Raw genomic sequence first — 19,867 nt, forward strand, 5'->3', positions numbered from 1 at the left:
CTGTAGCAGAGTTTGTGGGACTGATGCATTGCCTGCTTTATAGGAAACTAAACTTAAACCAGTTAATATGAACTAGCCCATGGTTCAAAAAGCTGAACATGAGTCAGCTCCCCAAAGTAGTCTCGCACCAGGAAACACTAACTTCATTATCTTTACATTTTTAAGTTAAATCTTGCCATCTAGATTCTTCTTGAGTTTATTAAAATGTGAAAGAAAATAGCACAGGACAGCAGTTCAAGCTGAAAATGAACATTAAACCCACAAAAGTAAACTTGGAAATACCTCCTTCATAATCCTGACATTTAATGATGTGGATTAATTTAAACTGTATAAACAGGTGATATCAGTTTCCCAGAATTTTGTAAGAACTTGTCCTAGTTAGGACAGCTGAGATCAGTTCATCATGGTATGGGTGTAACCCAAAACTGTGTATTCTATAGCCTTCCATGCCATTTCCCAGAAACTGTTGTTAATAGACTGTTCACACCCTCTGCCCATAGAGCCTGACTCCTCAGGCTATAAACTAGGTGTTAAGAGGCCTGTGAGATAGGAGGATGCTCTTGACCTCACACCCTTTGTGGAACTCCCCGCCCTGAGGGAAGTACTGAACATTCCAGCCTGAACTGGAGGGTATATAATCTTGGAGTTTTGGAACATTTTTAACCCATTCGTGGGATCCAGAGGAAGACTGCAGCTCATCGCTCTCAACCAGACTTAGACCACCACCCTATACTGGACTCCAGTCACCACTTTTGACCAGACTGCAACAGCTCTCCCACCAGCAGGTTCTTCCCCTCTCCCTTTACTTTGGACTCAAGCGGGGCCCAAGGAACACCATTTTGTTCATGCCCCAGGGTACTGGGTTATACATTTGGGTTTTGTGAGTTTAAGACCAATTGTTTGTTTGTATGATTGTACTTACTGTATTATTGTAATAAATTGTTATTCTGACTTATAATCTCTCCTTTGAGTTCATTTCCCCTGCTGGTTAACTCTTAAACCAGCACAGAACTCATCTTAGCTCTGAACCTATTGGTTAAAATTGTCTAAACTGGAACAGATTAACCGTACAATAACAACTCATAGAACCAAACTCCCCCCTCTCTTTCAGAGCTTTAATTTCTTCAGGTGTGCTGGCATTTCTGTCTTCTCAGTGAGAAAAATGCACACAAGCATTTCTACTCTCTCAGAACTGAATTTGGTCTCTAAAGGAGATCCCAGCATGATGATTACAGTGTGCTGAGCTGGTTGTTACATCACATGGTGCATTGAATTCATTCATGCTCAAAAAGGAGGAAATATTTTCCTGTGTTGATACAATGCCCGGAGACAGTGACATATGAGCAGAAGTATCACAACTCTTGGGAGATTAAAAGTCCAGTTCCACTCAACTTAATGTATATTCATCATAATTAGCACTGTATTGTGATCAGTCACTAAAACAGGCTCCAAATCAAGGAGGGAAAAAAAAAACAACAACCCAGACTTTACCTTCTGGATAGAAAGATGTATTCCAGTAAGCAGAAATTATTTTTAAAGCTATTTTTGAGCTACGGGTAATAGCTGTAATATAATAGATATATAGATTATGTGGATTTATTTCTGTCACTAGAGACTCTGTGACCAATGTAGATGGAATACCAGCAATGTCGAATAAGCAATAGTAAAACCAGAGTCTGACCTCAGAAAGAAAGAGAACAAGATCAATAACAACCTGCAAATAAACTGATTTCATAGGAAGCCTATTCCAAGCAGTAGAAGAATAGATTTCAAAATACACTGAAGCCTGGCAGTTATAAACTGACCCTTAGCCCAGCACTGTGGGCTTAGTGGCCTTAAGTGGCCTTAGCCCACAGTATTTCCTAGGCAGTTGTGTATCAGAACAGGAGCTAGCAGGGCAGATCTTCTTGGCTGGAATGGATTAGAGAAGGATAACCACTTGTGATCCCACTAATCCTGTTCCAGTCTGTCTGGGGATTTTAGGCAAGCGAGCTGTGACAGAACATTTGTTATCTGTGCGCTCACAATGTGGTTGATTTCTCAGTTTCAGAGTTGGCTTTGCTCGGTTTTTTAATTACATATATAGATACACTTGTTTTCAGTGTTTGCTTTTACTTTTGGCTCTACTTTTCCTATGCTTGCAGAATTGCCAGTGCTGCTAAAGCTTTGCATCTTTGCTTGGAATTCTCACTAACTATAATTAATTACAATTTTTACATTGTGCTCCATTTCTGACTTTATATTTTCCAAAGTGAGAATCCCTCTACTGATTTACAAGATTCTTCTTGCTTTCTGTTCCATCTTGATAGTTTCTATAAGAGCAGACTTCTACATCTGCCAAGCTAAGGGAGGAAAGGATTATTTTTCTGTGAAATGTGTAGAGTTGATAAGGTGAACATCGAAAATTAGTAAGAACTACCTCTTGTTCATCAAAATTACATGCCAAGGGAGATAAAGCGTGGTATTATGAGAATTACTTGATGCACTGCCTTCCAGAAACTTTAATTTGTTTGGCTTTGTATTTGGCCTGTTAAATAATATTCAAAACACCTTCCCTGTGAAAACTTTGTTCATTTACCTGGTAGCCTATTCTGAAAGTCAAAATGTAACTTTCTATTTTATCAAGTTCCTTCCTTCTTGAATTACCATCTGCTATTAATATTGCAAATATGATGCAACTGCTGCAATATGCTGTTGTCCTATCTGACATGCAAACCAACCAAAACTTGGAGAGAAGTTATTCCAGTTAGGAGGCGAAATTGGTGAGGGGTTTGGATACCACTGAAAATCTGGTTACATGTAAGAATGTGGAAAGACCTGAGCACAGAAAGAATCAAACAGATTACCTGGTAATATTGCCAACGCTTTTTCAAATGAGAACCTGTTGCAAAACCTGATTAGGTTTTCTGAGGCTATACGGTTTTCCTGTGTATTCTTCATGGGTAGCTCTGCTTTCTCAGTAGAGCTGCTTCTCATCTACCCAAACTCATTCTTCTTTACAAAACTGTACGTAGCAAAAGTTTCCTGAAGAAAAACTGGAGAGGTGATTTGGTTTAATTTAGCTCAAGAGGTATCTGGCTCTGTGTATCTATATTTCTAATAAAATAATATGGCATACAGAGAACAATAATACAGCCATACCATTCAGCACAAAGTATAACAAAACTAACTGGATTGAAACTTATAATATAGCCTCTTCTACTACTTACAAGTTTCACATTAGCTCTTCTCCATGTATGAGCCTGAACATTTGGGACATCCCTCTGAGTAGCCTATAAGTGCCAAAATATCCTCAGATTATTAAAAGCAAAAAGCATTCTTAAGGTCCTGCACCATTTAGTTCCAATATATTTCCCCAATAACACATATATATAATTCTCACTTGCAAACATGCTGCAACAGATACTTAGCTTGCCTTAATCATCATATCTTTTGCATATTACAGATGGTGTACCGTAATAATTAATTAATACAATGTTTGAGGATGCAAAGAGAAACAACAGTTTTGGATATCATTTCTGGATTGCTCATAAGTGGCAGCTGTGATGGGTGGCTGTGGCTGGAAAGCTGGTTTGAAGTCCCCTGACATCTCTGAGAGCAGAGCAACACCTGAAATCCCAGTCCTGTAACCTGATGAGTGCTCCCTAGAACCAGACCTCCCTGGAGTTATATAAGGAGCTTTGTCAGAATTTAAGCTCCAAGCCCAACACCTGCAAGCCTGGTAACTAAATCTGACATTCTGTTTTCATTTAAGCTCTGGCGTGGTGCAAATCACTGTAATGTGCAATTGTTTCATGAACATGCATCAGATTATCTTGTGATAATCTGATAATTTTGCTTCGGGAAATTAACACTTATGTGTTTCAAATATTTCATACTGCACCTACTTGAGCAGTAAGATTAAGGAACCCCTTTTTATTTGATGAAAAACATGGGTTTGGGTAAATGCAAATAAAAAACTGAACTTGGTCTCCCAAATCTGAGGTAAACAATCTAATCACTGAGATTCTTCGTATAAGTGACCTCCTTTCACTGTTTCATGCTTCTTCTCCATTGATTTTATTATAAGTGCTTGCAAATTACCTATTTGACAGGGTAGAAAAGAACTCTGGCTTTCATAGTAAACAAACCTTTGGTTTTCATTGCAAAAGATACTGAATGTGATTATTTTCAATTGATCTTTTTTGCTTGCTTTTGATACCTCCACATTGGAGATGGATGATCAGACTCACAAAATTGAGGTCATTATCATTCTAAACTGTGAATATGACATCCACATCAAGTCTTCATTTTTATTTTTTCTCCTTTATAAAGGGTAGAAACCTTAGCTATTTGACTAACACTTTTTAGACAGTTGCATCTGTTGTATAATGAAATTGCTGTACCTAATTCCCTTACACATTATTTTTTAATTCAAAATACAGTATTGAATACTTCTCAAAAAGTACAGGTTACCACCATTATCCTTGCTTAAAATTGACTTGCCCGGTTCATTAGTTTGGGAAGTGTCATCTGGGAAGTCATCTGGGCTTTGCCAACTTTTCATCTCACAGAGACTGTGTTTGCAAATTATCAGGTAAAATTAGAAAAAGAAAGAGAAAATGAGGGAAACACAAAGGAGAGAAGATAGTGAAAGAGTGGAGAGAACAGAGTGAAACCACTCTCAGATAGAGATGGAAAAAATATCTGGTAAGCAAGGAGAAAGCATTAACTGAAAAAGAACTAGAAGAAATCAACTTTTCTTATAAGCTGAAAGAAAAAAACTGAAAACCTGTAAAATGGGATGAAATTAGTTTATGCAGAGGACAGAGCTGATTGATTATCAAGCTAAAATTATTTTAAAACATGATAGATTGATTGAAGCAACAGTGCCTCCCCAAGAACACTCAGCCCTGAAAGTACTGAGAGTATGGACAGCTGGGTATTTCTGGTTTATTCACCTGTGACACATATCTGACTTGGAATAGACTGTGTTCAGATTAGTTTGCCCCAAAATGTTTTAAAAAATAAATTTTACCAGACTTTAACATCAAATAATAAGATTGTCTTTTCGTAATGAGAAGCAGAATTGATGTTTTTTTTTCTGATGAAGATGAGAGTTTATTTGGAATATTTCCATATAGACATGCATTGCATCCTTGAGCTCAGATAGAAAAGCTTCCAGGAGGATTTGCTGTACATAGTTAGAGTATTTCTACTGTTTTCCTGGCTTAATTGAGTAAATGAAAACATGCAAACAGCAGAAACGATGGGGAGTAAATTCCACTGCATTTTGTTCCGTTTGATAGAGGTTTTTAATTACTTTTAATTCTAGGTAATTAGACCCTTGCTTTTACAGAGATCACTCTGTCTTCTGGCAGGTTCAATACATGTGCAATGCCTAAATCTTGAAATCCTTATTCACTGATTTGTTTTTTTCTTCTGTCTTTGCACCATAGTAAAGTGTCACTTGTATTCTACCTCACCTGCCCTTAAACATGGGCAATTGGGAAACAGGAAAGATTTTTAAACTTTCGAAATGTAGTAAAGGTTTCTATGTCATTCTTTTAACATCATTTTTTCTGTCTTGAGCTGTCAAGGCAAAATATGATTTTTAGGATTCAGATTGTGCTATTAACTGCAGTGACAAACATTATGAACATGTACTGAGTTTTACAACAGAATTTTAGAAATTAAGAGAGTCTGAGGCTCAGAGGCAGTTTGTGCATCCACAGCTTGAGCAAGCGCAGTCCAGCGACACAACTGTAACATTAAAAATGAGACAGGGCAGCTTTAAGAGAGAAACAGGAAGCTGTAACTAGAATCCAGCTGAATTCTGAGCTGGGGCACTTTACTATGAGGCTGCAAATGGAACAGATGTGCTTGCTGTGAATTTCTGTAGTGTCTGGACTTTTTGTACCAAAGGTGATAACACTTCTGTTCCTGTGATTTTTTTTTTCTTCTTTAATTTTTCACATATTTTTCCATAAAGGGAATGAAATGGAGAAGTTGAAGAAATACGTACCAGTGAAAGATGAAGATCAGTTTTATCATCAGGGAGCTGTGGAGCTGCTAGTCTTTAACTTTTTGCTCATTCTTACAATATTAACAATTTGGTTGTTTAAAAACCATCGATTCCGCTTTCTGCATGAAACTGGAGGAGCTATGCTTTATGGTGAGTAAAAATTCAAGTGCCAGCATAACATGGGGCTAGTTGCATATTTTTGATCAGGCACTTGGGATCAAGTGCTGACAAAGCTCAGAAAATGTGTGAATTAAATGTCATCAGCTCCTTAACTGTATGGCAAAATAATAATGTAGCAGCATCTCTCCTCAAGTAGCTGGAGGCTGCCTTGAGAAGAGAGCAATTGTCATGAGCTGGTTATCCTCAGGATGTGCATGTTCTGTTCCTCTGTGGTCCAACAGCCACTGCATGACACCTTGGGAGTTGGGGAGTTTGCTGTTTACCAAAGAATGAAAGGTCCTCAGTGGCTTTTATAACACTCAAAGATATTAGATTAAGGAACCTTGTGGGTACAGACATGTTGTCTAATAAAGTTTAAATGATCTTTAGAGTTTTCTTTTGGTTTTGCTCTATGCCTTTGAAAAACACAATATGACGAATGCCTCTGTCAGTCTTCTCTGAATGCTGTCATTGTGCTGTAAGTTCAGTTTTGCCTGTCTAGTTCTAATCTTTCATGAAGCTTTGTCATGTTACATATCGCTTTCCTGTAGAACTTCCTGCATTGTCCCCGAGTACTCACTGGTTTAATGGTATACACTTACATGTATAGTGATTTTTCTTGTCATTCTCTTACTGTTGTTTCACTTTGAGAGATGTGGCTGCCATTTCTCCTACCATAAAACACATATAGGAAGGTAATGCTGCCAGAATGGAAGATAGAAATCAAGAGCTCAGTCATTACCCATCTAAATGCCAGCCTGTTCAGGCACATTCTGTGCACATAATATACTCTAGCAGTGTAATATCCAAACCTGACTTTGTTAAGATTCCATATTCTGAAGAATATTTGTTTATCATGGGACACCACATGCAAAAAGTTTCATCTGAAAGCCTGCAACAGCAAAGGCAACTGAGCCCTACATTTTGAGGTAAATGTTTCATTTGCTATATCAAGCATTTTCAGGTGATCTCAGCATCTTCGGAGGACTGAAGCTCAGTCTTCCTTGTATCCCTTAAAGCTGTTTTGTGTGAGACATTAACTGTACAAATTTTCAAGAACACGGGCTGTTTCATCTTCTTGGCTCACTGTCTTCACAAGTAACTTGATACTTTAAAGGAAAGCAAGTAAAAAAGAAATTCTTGTATTAATCCAGTCACTGAGCCCCTAACACTTGAGTCTGTGGGATTCTTCATTCTCATCTGCCTTGCCTGTATTTTAAAGTTGTGGGAAAATATTTCTTTAATAATATACTGTTTTTCTAATATTTAATCTGTTACACATAGAAAACACACTTCAACTGAATCAGTTGAGACTGAAATACACATCACATGACACTTATTTGGGATACTTTTTGTTGTCAGACGTCACCTGGATTGTTGTTTAACAGTTTTATGAGGTACAAGTTACAAAACACTGAGAATACATTTGCTTATTGCATTTCTGTTAACGTCTCAAAAGGAAAATCATGAGACAGTGGGTAATATATTCCTTATGATCCACTTGTAAATTGCAATGTTTTCCTAAATACATGGGTGCCTCTTCTATAGTAGCTATAGTATACTACTGGGCTGTTTCCCATGTACAGCTGATAACATTTGTTGAAGATTTAGACAAAAGCCTGTCAAAACAGAAATGAAATATGGAAAAATACAACATAACACAAACCAGTATTTAATTAGAGTTTTATCTGTCCTTTGGTTCTATTTTGCTGCCTGCCCAGGACATACTCTGCACATCATGAGGACAACGCACTCATATTCTTTTGATCAGTTCAGAGATTAGTGCTCCAGCAGGACAGAGCTTTTGAATTATTAAAACAGCCATGAACAAAGGAAGCATTCCTCATTATTGTAAATAAACTACCTGTTTAGTCTTTCATTATTTATGGCAATCTTCAAACAGGGAAAAAAAGCTTATTTGTAGCATCCAAAAAGTTGATGATGTCCCTTTTATCCTTCAAAAGTATGGATATGGGTTTAGTTATCTTTAGCATTGTGGAATAGCAATAATGAAAAGAAATTGAAATTTCAGAGGTCATGAGAGAGGTGTCAGATCAACAGCAACAGCTTCAGGAGTAAATCTTCATGGCACGAAGCACTGACAGCGAGTCAAATCCTGCCCTCACATAATTTTTGCCTTCCCTGTCCAAACAATTCTGATTTATACCTGTTCAATACAAACTCAAAGTCTCAGTCCTACAGTTTGCTTTGCTCTTGCCCATTCAGCTATTCATTAGATATGTGAATAGCAACAAAAGAAACTGATAATTTGGCTTTGAGTGACAGAAGAATATGGCCACTTATTGCAGACTGTGCCCCACAGCATGACAGATGGGTCTGTATTTCTCATCAAGTGTGCCATTAGGGGTGCAGCAGTGAAGAGGATAGAGAAAGTGAAGTGTGAGGAAGATCAGGGGAAAAAACCCACAGAAATACAAAAACAGGAAGTTTTACAGCTACTGCAAAGTGCTGAACAGCCACAAATTGAACATAGCCTGATAGAAAGTTCTATTTAAAGTACAGAACAAATAAAAGAGGGGGTTGGCTTTTTTTTTCTTTTTTGCATCAGCTTTGTAGGAAAATTCAGTTTTAGATTGAATAGTTCCAGCTCATTAAAAAAAGAACATAAGCCCATAGTGGAAAACTGTCCATTTAGAAACTTTCAGAACTGAGGTGTTTCAGCTCTACTTTTTTATCAAAGAAATGGTTCAAAACTAAGTATAGCTATATTTAATTTCAAAGTCTTTCAACAGTTACAAAGAAAAAAAACAAAGCATTTAACATAACCCAGTATTAATTCACAAGAAATAATTCAGCATGAATTCAACATTATTTCACAAAAAATTATGTGCACATATGTGTGTTTGCATATACATTGCAAGGCATTCAGCTTGAAAGTATTTAAAGACTCAAATTATTTTGTTTTGAGACCAAACTAAAAAATCGCTCACAAACAATAAAGAATACAGATTCACCTGTTTATTCATTGATTCCTTTATTTTCCTGTATCTCAGAGAGCAAGTTTCTCTGCACGTTGCAGTTTGGTTTGATAAACAGACCTCAAATAATAAATTCAACTCACTTCCTGATATCTGTATACCAAGGAGGCAGGTGGTGATGAAACAATAACTTTGTGCCACCTAGAAGGGGATGAGCATCCTTTCTATGCATTATCAGCACAGTTACTGTACAAGAGCATAGTGAGAAATAGTGTGGTAGATTATAGACACAAACAAAACCAGAATTGTCACTTCTCTCAGATCAGAGTAGGTGACTCCTCTCATAGCACCACACCCCAGGAGATGCCTCTTAGTACCAGTCAAGAGACAACCAGCCAATAAAACACTGAAGTGCCTGTAGCCACCTCCTGCAGGGCCTGGTGTCTTTAGATACCTCAGCCAAAAAAACATAAGGTGCCAAATTCCCCATATGATATGTAAGTCATGGCACTTCACATTAGTGGGGAAATAGTCTAGAGCTACACAATGAAAAACTGAGTACACATATCCCAGTGCCTCATCCTCCCCAGAATTTAGGTATTAGACCCACACAGAGAGGCCACCACTCACCTCTGATGAAGAGGCTAATACGCTCCTGCAGGTCAGCAGCCAGAATTGAACATAAACAAAAAAAACCCACCACCACTCCCGTCTGTGCCTTTTATCTGCAAGGTTAATTAGCAACTTTGTTGAAATTGTTTTCAGCTAATTATCACCCCTAGGGAGTGTGTGATACCCTTTAGGTGGAGGTGAGCCTGATTGGAGATGTACCAGCTTTCAAAGTTGTGCTCTGTGTTGAACAGACTGGAAGGAAAACGTGAAAAGGCTGAATGACAGAAGAGTCACTGGAGTGCTCACACAAAAATGGCTTTGTGTTGCAGTGCTTAGAGGGGCTTCCCCAAGTTTTGAGGGGATGTGTGTGACAGGTGTGCAATGGGAAAGCTGACTTACAGCAGCCCTTCCCCAGCCTCTTCTGAGGATCCCATTCAGCATGTTTGGAAATAAGGCACAGTCAGATCTTGATTCAGCTTTGGTAGAGGTGTCTAATGATTAAGCAATATGATTCTTGCACTTTCTAAATCCAGTGGAAACAATTGTAGTTGCCTTCTGATGGTGAGTGTATTCTGAGTAGCCCTAATTCTCAAAGGCAACAATGGATGTAACAAGTCTCAGAAAAAGAGACCTCAATAAAATAGAGTACTACATTGTCTTCCTGCTTACAAAATTCATAATGAAGAAAGATTGCCAGGATTCAGAAAACAGTATGGGAAAATCATGACATTTGGGAGAAAATCTAAAATATTTGGAAAAACCTGCATCCCTGAGTGTCATTATTAAGGAAGGTGCTTAACAGCTGACTAGATAGAATCCTGGGTTATTGGTCTTTTTTTCCTGGTAAATACATCCACATGGTATTTCCCAATTTTTTTCCTTTAAATGAACTATACAGCACGCTTCAGAAGATACATCACAAAAGCATGACTTCAGTCTGGAAGGGGGAGTAGTGGAAAGGAGAGTACATTATATGCTTATTTAAAAATTAATTATTTCTATTAGAATATGATCTGGACTCCTGAATGCTCTTATGAAATAAATGCTATATAATGATTTAAAGTAGAAAGTGCATTCCATAAATGATACACCTACTAAAATATTAAATACCCTCTTCCCTGATTTTTAATTCCCTGGAGATTTTATATAGCATCTTTGGCACATTTATTATTATTGAAGGAGGAATACAATCCCATTACTTACATTGGCTTTTGCCATATAGTCTGTTGATGGCAATTGTCTTCATCTGAACCTTCTCTCGAGCATTTGAGAATATTCTGAATCAGCCCATCATTATGGATCCTGTCCATATTTTGTTCAAATTAATATATTTTAGAATTTCCTTGGGAGTTGCAAGGACCTTAAAGCCCCACTGAAACCCTGAGAATATCAATTATTAGAATCTTCTCTAATGTATTTTCTCCAGTATGTGTATGCTGCTGGATACTCTATAATTTCTTTGTTCTCTCATTATCATTTCATAATTTGTGTGGCTCTGTATGTTCCTCCCATCTGGACTCCATCAGAGGATCAGATCCAAAGCTGGTAGAAGAAAACCCAAAAGACAAACTTGAATTCCAGTTGTAAAACTCAATCAGTGTCGATCTTTCTTTCTCTAAAGCTACTGTGATCATATATTTAAAATATTCATTTTCTGCAAATGGATTTATTTATACTCAAGAGCTGTCTTGCAGGACTAGGATCTGGATATTTGCATTTGTTTTCACTCCAGAAAATTCCTACAGAGGCAGTTTGAAATGACAGCTGAAGATAACATTTCCTCTCAGAATACAGAATAAAAGAACAGTCCTCTACTACTAGTCTAAACGTGATACAACAGGTTTAAATAATTTGCCCTTGAACCATTCAATGCAATTGCATGACTATAATTGAGAACATTCATTTTAATTTTTAAAACAATCAAATGGAATTTGGTTCAAAGGAAATGCTCTGTTAGCCAATATAGCACACCTACCAGGAATCTTGAAATATTGTAGGACACAGGACCTGACTCTACAAGAGACATTACATGCAATGTCAGTCAGTCTCCACTGGTCTCCCTTGAGCAGTTCCATGTTGCCATTCTCAAAGTTATTGTGTGATTTGAAATTGAATTTGAAAACTGTGGTTCTCCTAGAGGAAATCTGATAAAAATAAGCTGAAAAGCCTGACTGTTTTAACTAATGACTGGTTTCTTGGTTTCTGACTCATGATTCTGGACATCTAGGCTGACCACTGTAGAAATCATATTCCAGAGCACATGCAGTGTTTGCTTCCCTCTACACACACATGCTTTCCCTTAAAACTTTGAGGAACTCTCTCTTTTACCACAAGTAGATTTATAATGTGATTTATTGCACAAATGCTGTGTAACTTAAGAAAGTGGCCTTGGGATTTTCTACAGCTTACTGAAATCCTCTGTCATTTACAGAAAGCAACCATAGTAAACAATAGATATTAAACAAGCACAAATGCATACACAGACTGAACAGGCAATACAGCTGTTACTCAGTTCTAGCATCAGTACAAGAGCCTACAAACCTGCCTTACATGTATGCCGGGAATCTGCACTTCAGAGAATCTCTGTTATCAGAAAACTTGACAATAACAAAGACATCCTATTTATCTCTCTAGGTGTTTGTGATCACTTGGCATCTGATTACAGGACAAAACTGAAACTGTAATATTTTGTCCTGATTACAGGACAAAACTGAAACTGCAGATGCTTCTCAGCTACTTCCTGTAATTTATTTTCTTTCTTATCTTTCATTAGTTAGTATATCTATCTAGATGTTTAGATGTCTTCCATCAATATTTAATCTAAGTATTCTTAGCATTTTACCATATGTTCATAATTAGTAACTTTAAAGCTGTTCATCGTATACATGGTACTTAAAGCACATAGGACATAAAAGAAGCATGGAAATTGAATTTGAAACCAAATCCAAGTCTCTGAGGGTGGAAATAATCTCAGCAATATTATCAGTTAAATATTAGTCACCTCTCCTGAAGTAAACATGCAAGCTCCCACTAGAGCCAACAGAAAGAAGCATACCTTCCACAGGATAGTTGCAGAAGTACATTTTCCTTTATCTTAAATGTAAAGGGAGACAAAATATCTGTCTCAGATAAGAGTTCTAAATTGTAGATAGTCAAATCAATTAGTTCCAGTCTTAATCTTCCTTCCCTTCCCCCTGCTTTTATTGTCCTATGTTTATACAGTCTTAAAAATAGTCTCCTACAGAAGGCAAAATGTGCCTGAGGATGTGTCAGAGTTTTGTCCCCACAAATGAAGTGTGTAAAATCACCAACAGCACAGCTGATGTTTTTATGCTCAGTACAGCACATTAGTTATGCAGGCATCTCCCTGCTCTGAATATCTATTGAAAATTTGGTGCATGAGAAACTCAGTTAATTATTATGCCAGCAGGTGCATCACAAAAATAAGAATACAACTGCACATATGTCAAACCAACATCTGCATTCTAATGAAATGACCACTTTGGAAAACTATTTTATGGTCATCCATGGCGTGTTGAGAGAGGTGTATCTCTGTGAAGGTAGAAACACTGCAAAGGGGTCCTAACTTTGACAGCGTTATTTTTTCTCTAAATCAGTAATTGTGTAGCATCAAATACTTAAAAGTACTTGAATCTTTCTCATTTTTCTTTTTTTCTTTACTCTCCAGGCCTCGTAATGGGATTAATTATACGATATGTGACAAAAGCATCAGATGTAGAAAGTGGGACCGTTTATGAATGTGAAAAGCTGAAATCTGGGCCATCCACTCTGCTTATTAATATAACAAATCAGGTCTATGAATATCAATACAAAAGAGAGATCAGCCATCACAATGTCAATGGACACCAGGGCAATGCAATGCTTCAAAAGGTAAAACTTATTTTTGTTCTTAACTGTGCAGGATATTTATTTCATTTTCACTGTTGAGAGAGGAAAACAAGTTTCAAGTTAAAAATGTGACAGAGGGTATTTTGAATTTAGGGTGAGAAAGGTAAGCAAGGAAGGAGAACAGGAAAGGAAATAAGGTGTAGTAGAAATCTGACCATCCTTTCACTCACAGCTGACTGTATGCTTGTGGAATAGTTGCCTGGACTCTTTTAGAAGGAAGCCCCAGATCCTGCAGACACTGAGTTCATTGCAGACACAGCTGTTAACTTGGATATTCATTGCCACCAAACCTTTATAAACCCCACTGATATCGTTATTTGTCCTCTGTCTTAAAAAGGACTTGCTCTGGCAGGCTAATGCAGGGGAAGTTGTCTCCTGTGTACAGCACAAGTAACTACAAACTCTACACATTCTTCAAAACACAAACTTGTAAGTATGTAAACTCCCAGAGATAAGTGGAGGGGTTTATAATTCTTAAATTCATCACAACATTCTTGTACATTCTTTCACTCCTGCAGTGGTCCTCAGCAGGGATTTCGCTGGCTGTCCCCAAGCTTGGGGAGATGGCATTGTGGCAATTTCGGCTGGATGGAAAAAGGGAACTGTGGGGAAAAGTTTGCAGTCTTTCACAATGTCATGGCTTTTTCTGTTTTCCAGTGCATAACAATTAAAATATTTTACTTTGTTAGTTAATTTTTTCCCCACCCATGTAATATTTACTTGTTATAATGTTTACTTCCTTAAAAAATGGCAGCAATTTGAAGAACTCTTGAGTGTGCAGGCACTTTTTAAAACCTAGCTTTTGTGCTCAGAGACATTGCATATTCACATGAAGCTTCTAAGCCCTTACCAGTAGCTTTTTACAATATTGCAATGTAGTATTTTGCTTTTTCCCAAGTGCTATTGTTTATCTAGCACAGTAATGTGTGTTCCTATATACTACAGTGGTTATCGTTATAACAACTTTTAAGTTATGCTTAGAATGTACACTGGGAAGCTCAGCAGAATTAGGACATAACCATCTGCTCAAATTTCTTGCTGATGCAGCACTACTGTGTGTCTGTTGCTGTGACTGCTGGACTTGCCTTTCTCAGAAAGAACTAGACTGTCAAGGACTATTAGAGCTGTGGTGGGTGGAGACAGGAAAACACTGTGGCAGTCAGACTAATCAGGTTTTGCTGAATCTTCATCCGTTTTCCTGGTAGTTGGTTGCAAGAGCTTTATCTGAGCAAAAGTGTGTGTTTAGTTTCCAGGGCATATGTCCATTCCATTTGAACATCTTCATCAAACCTGGTACACTGGAGCTGACTTGTGTTATTAAAAGGGAGGAGCACTAACTTGCACAGAAGATTCTGTTGCCCTTACAGGGGATTGCCCAGTTTTCTTTCCATAGTCTCGCTTTGCTGGAAGATTCTTAAAAGTCTCACCTGTGAATTGCTGGTTTCTCTATATTACTGGAGAGGCCTTAGTCTTCCTGGATTTTCACTTCTTTTCCCTTTAAAATTATCTGGCAAATACCCTCTTGAAAAGAAAATAAAGAAAAAAGGAAAAAGAGAGAAATGCAGCCATATTTAGGAGACAATAGCAATTGCTGACAGCCTTCCTGACTGGCAAAAGCACTACTGTAAAAAGCAGAAAGCATGATCACACCATTCCCTCAGTTTTGTATAACTTTAATTCCCTTTTGAGTGCAGTAAAAGCATTTACGTATTGCATTTATCAGAGAGAATAGATTGTGCCATGCCTTATAAACATGTATACTTTAGAACGGGGTTTTGAATAATAAAACATGCAGTCAGGATTTCGGTTGTCTGTGGAAAAGATATTTTTACATATTTGCTAAATTAATTCCAAAACAAACATTTGAGGCTGTTAGTTAATAAGTGAAGCAAATCTTTTTCTGTCATGTTTTCACTGAAGGTACCAGCACAGATACAGTTCTTAGGAGGTTATTTGCCAGCTCACTTTTTTCAGCTTTCTAATTCAAAGTAAGTAGGATAGACAAAAGTCTCAATTCTCACTTCCTGTTTATCAAATCAGGTTGTCTGTTAATAAGACAGAAGTAATTACTCTTACTCTTTTGAAATGAAATAATTATTCTAGAATACTGTAGCCTTAAAATATCACTTCATCTGAACAAGTAGCTGCAAGCCTTTGTGTTAATTACCTCCTGCCTCTTTTAAAAGTATTGATATAATACAGCCCACTGACAGAGCAGTAAGCAGCATGCAGGCCCATTTAAGTATTTTTTTCTCCAGCAATGCTGTGGTTTTAAAGCAGATTCTATTTTATTGAAAGCTACTTGTAATGAATTGCAATGACTGAACATTGTCCTTGGCCTTTCTCTGTGCCAGAAGTTGAAGGCCAATATGAAGAGTGTACTGACAACAGCTGGAATAGGAACTTTTTGGTTTCCTCATTCTAGCATTACTTTAAAAATTTTAATGGGTATTTTATAAAAGGTTTCCTTCAAAGGAAACATTACATCAGGTTTGGTAGTGTAGGCCTTTTCTTATATCACCCTTCTGCACATGGGAAATTGAGGCACAACGCTGCCAATGCGTCTGTCCTGAAACTGAGCAGAAGGTCTGTGTCTGAAGCAGGAATTCAGCCATGGGACAGTCAAGTTGCCTGGTAGTGCAGCTATCACAGCTAACACTGCTTGTATGTGTTCCCTGGAACGTAGTACATGACTGATTTCCTTCTTGAAGGAATACTTTTCAAGTAATAATCTGCTTCATTAAGCTGTAAGGAACTACACATTTATACTTGCAAGAAAACAACTCAGAATAATCCTGCAGACATTGAAGGTGATCCTCAGATAAGTTCTGATAAGAAGTTACAATTAGAACCTATCCTATGAAATTAAATGCTGGTTTATTTGTCCTTACCCTCTCTTTTGTCCTTTCTGACAGATGACCTTTGATCCTTCCATCTTCTTCAATATTCTGCTGCCACCCATTATATTCCATGCTGGATATAGTTTAAAGAAGGTATGTGTCTCTTTTTTTATATGACAAAAGGGACTGAATGTGGCTGATTCTCTGTAAGTCCGACAGGCCAGTGACAGAGGAAAGGGCCAGTTAACAACTACGTTGCACAGGAAGAACTTGACAGGAATGGCAAAAAAATGAGAGATGCATGGCCTCATTCTGCTCCCTTTCTGCTGCTGTGCAAAGATCTGACTGTGTGGGTTATAACACTTGGGCCTTCCTGTTTTCAGAAGAAACCACTTTGAATCTGGTGAACTGCAGGCAGCAGCCTGTCTGTGTTTCATACACTGCCTGATCAGGGCTTTGTTTGTTCAAGGGATGGGGTCATGACACCTTTTGGATCAGATATTTTCAGTGTGAACATCAGTTATGATCATGAAGCATTTGTCCAGACCTGTGAATGAGGGAACTTTGATGGCATTCCCTATGGAAAAAAATTAAACATCTTAAATTGTATTTTCCAAAGTAACTCAAGCCTGTATTGTTCCATCTTATATTTGAGATATGTGTAGTAACAAATGGCACTTCTAGATGCAGTGTTTCATCTTGGACTGAAAGCTCTTTTATTTACTGTATTACAAAGGACTTTTTTTCAAACTTTTCTCTCCAGAGACATTTTTTTCGCAACTTAGGATCGATTTTAACCTACGCCTTCTTGGGAACTGCCATCTCCTGCATTGTCATAGGGTAAGTGAATGCCTTCTGCTATTATTGCATGCTTGATATCGTTTTCAATTAAAAGCTAAACTGTAAAAAGAATTGCAGACCTTGCATGGTCAATATAGTTACCAATTTGTAAGGCAAAACTCTTGGATAGCCAAGAACTGTCCCAGGCATTCAGAAAATTGTGTCCTTCATTTCTGGTCTATGACTGCTGCAAGCATGAGCTGCCTTCCACACTCCATAGGTGTAACCATCTGTCCTGAGAAACAGAACCATTATCTCAAGTGAAATTCCATGCTACTAGAATTCCTTCTAGAAAAGAGCAGATCTCCAACAGAAAAGAGAGGACTTTAAATCTCAGAGGGAGTAGGAACAGATACCTGGTAGCATATATGTAAAAAAAACCCTGGAGTCATTTCACAGACTAAGTGAAACTTTTTAGTTGAAGATCACAGGAAAAGCCTCAGTCTGGAACAATGTGTGAATTTAGCCTGGATGTGAATAAATGGCTCCTGCAGAAAAAGAGGAAGGGGGAAAAGCAGAGGGACAAAACATCCTGTTTTATTTTCATATCTCCTTAATGAAAAATTTCTAATTTTGTTTCAAAATTTGCCTAACTAAAAGAAGTATTTGCTAGTCAGAAATGGATTATATATTTCCAGCTGGCATGATGTGAAACTTCGGTTTATCAGTTTGATTAGCTCAATCAAATTTATACAAACTGTTTAAAAATCCTTTTGGATCTTAAAAAATCGAGTCTTTCACAATATTTATGAATATCACACAGACACTTCAGCTCTCATGTTCTGGGAAAATTCCTGATGCAGGTGAAAATAAATGACCAGAGCTGGATTCTGCAGTGAGAGGGTCTCTGTGCCTGCACAGAGCCTTACTGAGGGAAGCAGGTCACTGTTCACAGTTTAACCTGAGCATCACCTGGCATTTCTGTGCTATGGAGACAGCTGAGCTAGCTCAGTCTGTATGGTCTGGGGAGGCGATGCAGCAGTGCTGCATGTAAGTAAGTCTTGCTGAGAGGCCTTGATCTTGCTGGTACTGTGCAGAATTATAATGGAAAAAAGTCACAGAACTCTCTGGTGTTCAGACTTTAGACTAGGAGGCAAACCAAATCTTGTAAGCCTCATTTGAGAACCTGGGCTGTAGAACTCTAAAATATGCCATTTATATCTCTGCATGATATGGAAAGATAGGTGGAAACACTTCAGGTATTTTAAGGGTGCTTGAATTTAAAACTGGTCCAAATTCTGTACATATAAATAGCAGTTTCAAGTTATAGAAGCAGTTAATTTTTTTAATGTCAGTCTTTCCCTTCCTTTATATTAAAGATGTATGTGCTGCGTCAAGGTGTAAGGTCCTCGCTGGCATTATTATGAGATGGAACTTTCTCCTTTAATGCCATTTTAATGATAGTAAAATACATGAATGACCTATAACTTAGAGTTCAATGATTTTAGAACCATTCTTTTATGAGTATGATAGATATCATATCTATCTCGATAGCCTGAATTCCTAATAATCAAGTAGCTTAGTAAGCATAATGCACCGGAGGCATTGCAGTATTAAATGTTCTGCAAGCTGTGTTCACTCCAAATGTCAGGAAACTTTAGACTCTGCAATGAAAAATGACAATTAAAGTATGATCACCTTCTGTGCTGAACTAAGGGGTGCAAGCTCTGTGTGTGGCTGCTTCCCTTTCGTAAAGAAAAACGATGACACATCTGTGGGCTGAGCAGAAAGGAGGCCTTCAATTCCAGACACAAATCTGTACCTACAGGAGGAATTGTACTATGTCTCCTATCTGTTGGAGACAAAAAGCTTAATCTCACTTTTCTTTCTGAAATCTTTCTTTCCTTGAGAAATGGCATCTCATCACAACTCGAAGATCACAACTTGGACAGCTACACCACTCATATTTTCCCCCTGTCTTTATTTGCAATAATACACACCTCTCTACGACCTCTGCTCATGGAGTTGTTTCTTTTTATATCCATTTATATGGCAAATATCACCCCTAAGGTTGGAATTATAAATTCAGTAAAAAAATCTGTATCCTGACAATGGGTTGAGCTGAATGGTAGCACATTAATGAGGTAACAGTGATTCTGGACCACAGTAGGACCCTTCCTGTGCTTCCTCTCACTTGTCTCAGCTATTGAACATTTTTCCTGTAAACCAGTAGCTCTGTGAGACTGCAGGAAAGCAGTAGGACTGTCCAGCCCAGTGATCCTTTTAAACATGCATTTGGTTTATGACTCTGACATGAGTCATTGCCCTTTGCAAATGGAAAATGCCAGAGCAGCTTTGATGAAATTGTTAAAAGAAACATAATATATTGAGTTTAGCCTATATTCCAAATACTTTCATTCCTGTATCCATGCAATTTTATCTAAAACAGAATGAATGCAGATAGAATCTACTACAGAAAGTTCCTGTTAGGAACAGTTCCTACTAGCACTTCAAAGTTCAAGCCCAAAGTCAAGGATGAAGATCCAAATGAAACCTTAAGTTAAAGAGGAGTAAGAACTGGGCCTTGCACAGTGTTCTGTACAAACCCACAACCCCACCGGAAC

At 37.7% G+C, this 19,867-nt stretch overlaps 1 protein-coding gene across 1 annotated transcript in view; it reads left to right on the forward strand.

Moving 5' to 3' along the window:
• The first annotated feature begins 5,811 nt into the window (after window positions 1–5,811).
• Window positions 5,812–19,867, forward strand: part of SLC9A9 (solute carrier family 9 member A9) — a 181,368-nt gene continuing 167,312 nt past the window's right edge. Inside the window, exons 1-4 of the mRNA XM_027739894.2 lie at window positions 5,812–6,154; window positions 13,403–13,605; window positions 16,539–16,616; window positions 17,227–17,303. Of these exons, the coding sequence (XP_027595695.1) occupies window positions 5,980–6,154; window positions 13,403–13,605; window positions 16,539–16,616; window positions 17,227–17,303 (533 nt within the window). The 5' untranslated portion in view covers window positions 5,812–5,979. The remainder of the gene's footprint in view (window positions 6,155–13,402; window positions 13,606–16,538; window positions 16,617–17,226; window positions 17,304–19,867) is intronic.

This window comes from Pipra filicauda, unplaced genomic scaffold (assembly GCF_003945595.2).
Source record: "Pipra filicauda isolate LSUMZ 115617 unplaced genomic scaffold, ASM394559v2 scaffold126_size2276778_pilon, whole genome shotgun sequence".
Classification (NCBI taxonomy): domain Eukaryota; kingdom Metazoa; phylum Chordata; class Aves; order Passeriformes; family Pipridae; genus Pipra; species Pipra filicauda.